General features: G+C 39.5%; 1 protein-coding gene across 1 annotated transcript in view; it reads left to right on the top strand.

Moving 5' to 3' along the window:
* Positions 1-8,861, top strand: part of LOC126998927 (uncharacterized) — a 157,631-nt gene that overhangs the window by 128,894 nt on the left and 19,876 nt on the right. The window contains exon 4 of the mRNA XM_050861189.1: positions 7,666-7,816. Coding sequence (XP_050717146.1) covers positions 7,666-7,816 — 151 coding nt within the window. The remainder of the gene's footprint in view (positions 1-7,665; positions 7,817-8,861) is intronic.

Below are 8,861 nucleotides of genomic sequence, written 5' to 3'. Positions count from 1 at the left end.
TCATTTTTCACGTTTTTATTTATCTAGCCCTGCGGGTGACACAGTTTTATAGCCAAGCTCACCCCAGTCATTACTTCTGTCCTTCAGGCTATGGAGAGGTGGAGGGTGGAGAGAGACAGGTACACGGGTGCATGAGTGGGCTTGGCCAACGGAGGTGGAAACGAGGTGAAAAATTAAAGTTTTGTCCAAACTCAGGAAAATTTGAATGATGATTTCTTTTAATATGAATATTTTTTTATGCATTCTAAATGAAAACTGTAACGACGCTGATCAAAACAAGGCTAAATTCGATTGTACATTTTGGCATAATTTTTTTATGTATGAGAAATGAGTGTTAGTCATATCTTTTGTTGTGTCCCTGTTCTATCATCACAAGACTTTATGTAGTATTTACTATATTATAAATATATATTTCGGAAATAGTGGTTAGTAAAACTGAAAGTGATAAATGTTTTTGCTGCAAACACGAAATACAAATCACTACTCTGACTTTTTTGTCGAACTGCAAAACAATAACAAATAAATCAATAATCTAGCAACCCATGAATTGCAAACACACAAAACAAATACGGATAAAATGTTTCATTTAAATGCATCCCTGACTCGATGGTGTTTTGTCGTCGCGGAATTGAATCATTGCAGCAAAAAGAACCGACATATAGATTATTTGTGTGGAAGGAGGAGGGAGAAGAGGAGCAAATGAAGTGGACTATTAATTAGACAAACTTATCCAGATGAAAGGAGAGTTGCTAAAATGAGTAATTACTTCGTTAGATCTCTCTCTCTCTCTCTCTCTCTCTCTCTCTCTCTCTCTCTCTCTCTCTCTCTCTCTCTCTCTCTCTCTCTCTCTCTCTCTCTCTCTCTCTCTCTCTCTCTCTCTCTCTCTCTCTCTCTCCAAAAGTATGTGTGTATGTATATATGTATGAATGTATGTATGAATGTGTGCATGAATGTATGTCAGGATGCATCTACCTGTTAATTTATTTATCTGTCCATCTATCTATCTGTCTATTAATCTAAATATCTAAATCTGTATCGATCATTCTGTATCTATCCCTAAGCAGTGATATCCATTCAGATTACAAACAAAAGAGCATTCAAAGTCCAACAAACAGGCGAGAACTAAACTAATATTATGCCATGTTAAAGCCATGAAAGAACCAAATGAAATATATAATTGGTAAACTATTCCCTTCCAAATCCCCTGTTTTGTTTCGTATTTTTTTTCTACAGTGAGATATTTTGTACATTTTTTCTTATTTCTCAGCTCTAAGGATTAACGAAGTTGCAAAGTTGAGCCCAAAACGAGTGACTAAATGATAAAAACACGTATTACTGGGTGAAGAGAAGAATGGGGAGGGGAACTACGATAGAGAGGGGAAGCTAGGGGTGAATGACGGGAAGGAATGGGAAGGACGGCGGGAAGAAATTGAAACAGGGAGGTAAAGTAGAGTTGTGAGTTGTTGACATAAGACTGAAGGAGGTGATGCACGGTAAGAAATTATGGAAAGTGATGGAAAGTAAAGAAAAATTTTAAAAATAAAAAGGAACAAAAAAAGGAGAACATTACGGAAATGAATAGTTAAAAAGGAAGATGGGAAATGAGAAGGGTCAAATTAACTGATGGATAAGTAACAGAAGGAAAGCGAAGGGAAAAGAAGGGAAGGGAAGGAAAGGAAGGGAAGGGAAGGAAAGGGAAACGAAGGGAAGGCATGGGAAAGGAAAGGAAGGGAAGGGAAGGGAAGGGAAGGGAAGGGAAGGGAAGGGAAGGGAAGGGAAGGGGAAGGAAGAGAAGGGAAAGGAAGAGAAGGGAAAATAAGAGAAGGGAAAGGAAGAAAAGGGAAAGGAAGAGAAGCGAAAGGAAGGGAAGGGAAGGGGAAGGAAAAGAAGGAAATTAATCGGGCAAAAAGGAAAGGAAAGGAAAGAATAGGAAAAGAAAGGAAAGGAAATTAAAGGAAAAGAAAGGGAAAGAAAGGGAAAGAAAAAGAAGGAAAAGATCGGTTAATTGGGGGAGATAGCCACTTTAAATATATATGGGAAAGAAAGAAAAAGGCATGAACGAAATAAAACGATACCTCTGAGAATTCCAGGGAAAAACTAGTGAGCTGCTCAATTTACATTTTCTCCCTCCGCTACCCTACTTCTCAAGGCATAATTAAATAAAGTTTGAATTAGCTATATCGCTGCAGGATTAGTGCCATTTTTTTCTGTCAAAGTAGCTATATAATTCTCATCAACCTTTCTTTTCACACATTTTCAAGACCTCTCTCAAGTTAATTTATCGTTTTCACCGGACTGTTCCTGAATAATGAGTATTACGGTGGCTATGGACCCTGCTCAGAGGACCCCGGAGCCTCGTGCCTCGTGCTGGGGCAGGAGGGGCAGGAGGAGGAATAAAAAGATTTATGTAAATATGGAAGAGCAAGCAAAATTAAGCATGTATAACTATAACGAGGCTGACCAGCAGAGCCTACTAAAGTAGCTGATATTAGACGTTTTTACAGATACGTTCAAGTTACTCTTCTGGTAAAGAAGTTGGAGTAATTTTTTTTTTTTTACGAGTTTATAGTTTTCTCATCAACGACTTCGGTAGAAAGTTTGTTCCACTGACGGACAACTTGATTTTAAAGAGAATATGGTAATTTAAATATGAAGAATGATATACAGAAAACATTATATATATATATATATATATATATATATATATATATATATATATATATATATATATATATATATATATATATATATATATATATATATATATATATATATATATATATATATATATATATATATATATATATATATATATATATATATATATATATATATATATATATATATATATATATATATATATATATATATATATATATATATATATATATATATATATATATATATATATATATATATATATATATATATATATATATATATATATATATATATATATATATATATATATATATATATATATATATATATATATATATATATATATATATATATATATATTAAAACAAAAAAAAGTGTTCTGTCAGGAGAGGCAGAGGGGAGGTGACATTCATCATAACGAAGCTCCTTCCTGAGACTCCAGACGACGATATACAAGCCTCCTTCCCGTTCTTTTCCTTACGCAGCCTCTACTAATGCCCTAAAATACTCTTCTTTCCCAAATACTCTTCTTTCTCCTCCTACTCATCTCTCGCTCATATTTCACCTGCTCAATCACTTTCTTCTTCCTTTTTTCTTTCCTATATTTTTTCTTCTCCCTCGACGTCTTCTTCGTTCTATTATCTCCTTATCTTTTTCGTTTCACAGCCTCGAAAAGCTCATCCATCATTACTAACGCTACATTTTTCACTGTCTCCTTCTCAATCACTATTTTTTTTTTCTCTTTTCTTTTTCTTCATCTCTCATCTTTCCCCTCCTTTTTTTTTAACTTCATCCTGATCGTTCTCCCTTCCTTTTAACTATTCCACCTAGATCACCACCACCACCACCTCTTTCGCATCCAACACCAACATCATCTCTTCCTTACTTCTTTTCCTCACTTTTCCTTCTCGTCCTTGAGATGGACTGCCATGGTATGTGTTCTGCTAGTACTCGCTGTCCCTTTAAAAGTGTAATTCAATCGTGGCATTTAAAACCAAAATACTCTTTTAAGAACCGAGTGTTTTGAATGATGCTGGTTGGGTAGTTAAGTGTATTGGTTTTAAATGTTTTCTTCTGTACAGGATGTTAATTATTTTGTATTACTATTATTTATTATTATTATTATGCCTGTTTGTCTCTCTGTCTGTTTGGCTTTCTGTTAGTCTCTCTCTCTCTCTCTCTCTCTCTCTCTCTCTCTCTCTCTCTCTCTCTCTCTCTCTCTCTCTCTCTCTCTCTCTCTCTCTCTCTCTCTCTCTCTCTCTCTCTCTCTCTCTCTCTCTCTCTCTCTCTCCAATGACTCATATATATATATATATATATATATATATATATATATATATATATCTCCAATGACTCCTTCGTACTCATTCCACACCGCAGCGACTCGGAAACAGAAAATACAACGAAGTACGAGAAAAAAAAATAGAAAAGAATCTTAAAAGAGAAAAGTTAGCGTATATAACGAACCAAGCGTCGGAGAGAGAGAGAGAGAGAGAGAGAGAGAGAGAGAGAGAGAGAGAGAGAGAGAGAGAGAGAGAGAGAGAGAGAGAGAAAGAAAGAAAACAGACAACAAAGAACAAAGTGACCTAAATCTCCACCATCCCCTTCCCTGCCTTCCTCCCTCCCTTCCCAGACGACCGGCGATTACTCAGCTCGTATTGGCTCCTCTGTTAGCATAAAACTTCTTATTTACGGTGGATGGGCGGATTGTAGAGCCACTGGGACCTTGCAAAAGAGAAAGGGAAAAACAGTTGGACGTTTGCTTGTGACGGGTGACTAGAGATGAACGGGTTGTATTTAAGGAAAAGAGTAAATAGTGAGTGAATGAGAAAGGAAGATAGTGAACGAAAGTTGATGAATGAGCAAAGGGAGGAGGGGAGAGAGAGAGATAGAGAGATGAATGACGAAATGAATGCGGGAAATGAACGAGTTTTTGGATGAACGAAGGTGGTGAAAGAGGAGAGAATGAAGAGTGAAGGAAAAATAAATAGCGGTATATAAAAGCAGGGAATAAACGAGTAAATAAGGAAAGTAATAATAAGCGGAGAGGAGAGGAAAGTGAATGAAAAACAGCTAAATGGTCGTGTATAAAAAGTGGGAAACAGATTTATTCATTATCATTCTTCATCAAAAAAGGAAGAAAAAAAGTATAATCGACAATAACAAAAAAGAAATCGAAGAAAACAGAAACAGGCAAAATAACAAGGATACTTTAAGATCAGTAGCAATAAACATCCCTTGCATGAATAGCTGCTAATGAGGGCAAGAGGAGAAGGGATAAAGAAAGGAACTGAAGCGGTAAAATCAGAATTACTTGGAAGGGTAAGGATAGAAAGGTGTAGGACAGAGGGATACATAAATGGGAAGCGTTCAAGGAGAGGGGATAAGGGCGAGTAAAGGAGAGATGAATAACAGTTTGATAAAGGCGGGAAAACAGATTAAAAGAGATGAATTTAAAGCAGTAAACTCTGACTGACGTGGAAGAGCATGGAAGAGAGAGGTGGAGGGCTGAAGGATTAACGAATATGAAGCGTTGAAGGGGAGGAGAATGTAGCGAGTGAAGGAGAGATCAGTGAAACAGTTTTTGAAGGCAAGGAGCGAGTGAGTGGAGAGAAGACTAACTCAGACTAACTTTGAAGGGAATGGATAGAGAGGTGAAGGGATAGGGTATATATGAAGCTAGGTCACGCAAGGTAAGGAGAGCATGGCGAGTGAATGGGAAAACAGATTAACGAGATGAACTTAAACTGGTAAACTCAGATTAACTTTGGAGGGTATGGATAGAAAAGTGAAGAGTTAAGGGATATATGAAGCAAAACCACTCAAGGAAAGGAGAGGATAGCCAGTGAAAGACATGAGGGACAATTTATAAAGGCAGGGAGCGGGGCATAGAGAGAAGAGGTATGGAAAGAGGTGAAGGGTTGAGGGATGTTTAAGGCTAAAGCACTTAACCCGTTCGCTGCGATTGACACGGATTTGGCCTTCACTGGTAGCCTGGTTACATACACTCCCAGGTCTTTCTCTGCCTCTGTGGTGGATAGTGGAGTGTTTCCCATGTGGTATTTGTGTGCTGGATTTCCCCTCCCAAGGTACATGACATTACATTTTTCTTCATTGAGTTGTAGCAGCCACTTTTTGTTCCATTCCTGTAGCTTGGTGATGTCTTCTGGTAGGAAATCCGCAGTCAAGGGGTTAAGAATAGGAGAGGAGAGCAAGTGAAAGAGGTTAGTGACAGTTTATGAAGGCAAGGACCGGGGAGTACAGAAGAGCTGAAGTGGCACGCTCAGACTAATTTGCAAAGATATGGATAAAGAGGTGAAGGGTTAACAGGTACAGGAAGCTAAAGCACCCAAGGGAAGGAGAGGAGAGTGACGGTCTTCTTTTCCTTCACAAAACTCACTCTTAAGGTCATTCTAGGAAAAAAAAAGGTGATATATTTTTTCCTCTTTCCCCTCCTCCTCTTCTTTCTTCTCCCCTTTTTCTTCTCTTCCTCCTCCTCCTCCTCCTCCTCCTCTTCGTAGATCTCGTTTTACTCTCGTTCTTTTCCTGCTCTTCATTATCCTTATCACCTTCCATGTCCTGCTCCTTTCTTTTCGCTTTTCTCGTCTTCGTTTTTTTCTCCTCCTTCTCCTCCTCCTTCTCCTCATTATCTTCTCTCCCACTCTTGCTTTCCTCTCATAGTCATTTTCTTTCTTCCTCTTCTCCTTTTCCTCCTACTTCTCCAACTCCCCCTCCTCTTCTCCTCGTCCTCTTCGTCCTCCTCGTCTTCCTCCTCCTCCTCTTCCTCCTCCTCCTCCTCGTACCCCTCATCCTACTCCTACTTCTCCTCATTATTACCCTTCTCCATCCTTGCTCTCTTCTCACCCTCCCATTCTCTCAAGTTTGGCCTGCCTCCCTCCTTGCCCTCGTGCCTCCCCCCCTCTACTCTTTTTGTTGGTGGGCTGTCACCTTTAATTTATGTCCCGGGTAATTGCAGTTTTAGAAAGCTTCATTTTGCGAGGCTCCGCTGCACTTCACGTCCCTTCCCTCCCAAGGCGGGCTAATGTTCCCCCGCCCTACGTCCGGCTGGGTGAAGGGAAGGAGGGAGAGGTCATTTTCCTCCCAGCACGTGCCAGCCTCACGCTCGCAGCACCTCGGCTCATTAAGGAAAATGTCTGGGAAGCGGAAACAATGAGTAGGAAATGACCGTGCAAAAATTTGTAGCGTGCTATTAACTTGCGATCTAGTGGCGGTAATTTGGATCAGGAAATACCTGTACCCCAGTTTATATGTGTTAATTTTCTTTTCTTTTTTTTCTTGAGTGTTGGAAAAGAGGCGAGAACGGAAACAATGACGCTGGTAAAAATAAGTCTATTTTTCTAAATTCGAAGTGAGTTTTGAAACTTCCCTATTACCTTAACTTCAATAACTGTTTGAAAATGCGATAAGAACATTTGTATATCAGTTTATGGACAATACCCTGCTTTTGATTGTTTAAGGCATTAATACAAAAGTTACAAATGTAATGTGTTTAGATGGTGCAATTTGAAGTAAATAAATTATCTACTTATTTCTATATTTACCTAGAAATCGCAGTCTCTACCTGTCTAACTTTATTTTATATATATATATATATATATATATATATATATATATATATATATATATATATATATATATATATATATATATATATATATATATATATGTTTATCGATAGGTAAATAGAAATATATAGATATAGAAACACAATTATTTTTTATATGCTATTGTAAAGATTCGCACGCTGGATCATTTTGTTGGCGTACAAGTTTCTTGGGCTAATTTGAGGTCCAGGCACGAAGCCGTGATCACGGGTGAGCTGCTGCTGCGTCGCCTCCACCTGTTGATGGGTTTTGACAGGTGCAACTGACGCATCTCGCCTCACATAACCCGCCCTAGCTTTACAAGGCAATCCTTCGCCTCACACGACCCTCCCTCGCAACACTGAATCATTCCTTGCCTTACACGGCCCTTCCTCCCCAGGGCTGGCACGCTGGATCTCATGGTGGGGGACTCGGCCGTGCTGGACTACCTACGAGCCAATGACCCGGGCTGCACCTTGGCGCGCCACACGGAGGAGGACCTCGTGTCCGACACCTTCGCCATATCCATGGGAAAAGGATTCCCCCTCAGGGTGAGTATTCTTCAGTGTTCTCATACAAAGGCTACCTTCATGCTGTAGCACACATGAATACATCCGATTTAGTGGTTTGAGGTATATATTATTTTTTTTTGTGGTATTTAAGCAATAGTTCCTTTTCCGAACATCACCGGAAAATCTTGTTACCTCCAGTGGTGAGCTGTTTTAGAATAAGCTAATCGTGGACGTCATCCTGTGCAATGATCACTTTTATTTTCTATATATTGCTATCACGCAGTAACCAAAACGCTTCAGAATACCTCACTTATACTACATCTAGCTCATCAGCGCTGAGAACTATCTTGCGAGTCGTCTTGAGCGGCCCCCAGCACAGACACACACCTAGACCTGGGAGGCGTGAGGACAACCATCATTCTAATATTACACTCTTTCTGGATATCCCCGCAAGATGTCATTGATTTTCCCTTCCTCGGACACGGTGATCACTTTTATTTTCTATATATTGCTATCACGCAGTAACCAAAACGATTCTGATTACCTCACTTATAGCACATCAAGTTCATCACATGGAATCAATAACTAGTCCCCGTCTGCTACAACGAGGCAACACAACTGACTCTACAAAGAAAAAACCCGTCCCCATGAGTGTTTTCCGGCACGCTCGCACGCCCGTTTGACACAGCAAATCATTAAAGCCCGATAACTGAATCACGCCACACCTCATAAGCACGGGGATGAGGCAACTTTAGAATGCTACACAAACCCTTGTCAGTATCAGCCAGGCTTATCAAATTATCGTATTCAGACACTCAGCATGTCGTATTTTCCGGTTTCTGAGTCACAGCTATCGCAAACAAATGCCAATAAGTAATGCTTTTAACGAGAACATTAACTTGTATTTCGTTATCTGTGTGGGTAAGAGAGTTGTGGGCCCTGGAACTGATAAATGCGATGTTTTGTGTACGATAATATGGCAACTCTGGTATCAGCCTATCGACCACGTTGCTCCCGGGACGCCGCACTGTTCAGCGTTTTGGCACAGCCCCGAGCCGCCTCATCGCCGCCGCATCATCGCCAT

Source organism: Eriocheir sinensis, chromosome 15, assembly GCF_024679095.1.
Source record: "Eriocheir sinensis breed Jianghai 21 chromosome 15, ASM2467909v1, whole genome shotgun sequence".
In the NCBI taxonomy this organism is placed as follows: Eukaryota; Metazoa; Arthropoda; class Malacostraca; order Decapoda; family Varunidae; genus Eriocheir; species Eriocheir sinensis.
This window is presented reverse-complemented; position numbering and strand designations above follow the sequence as displayed.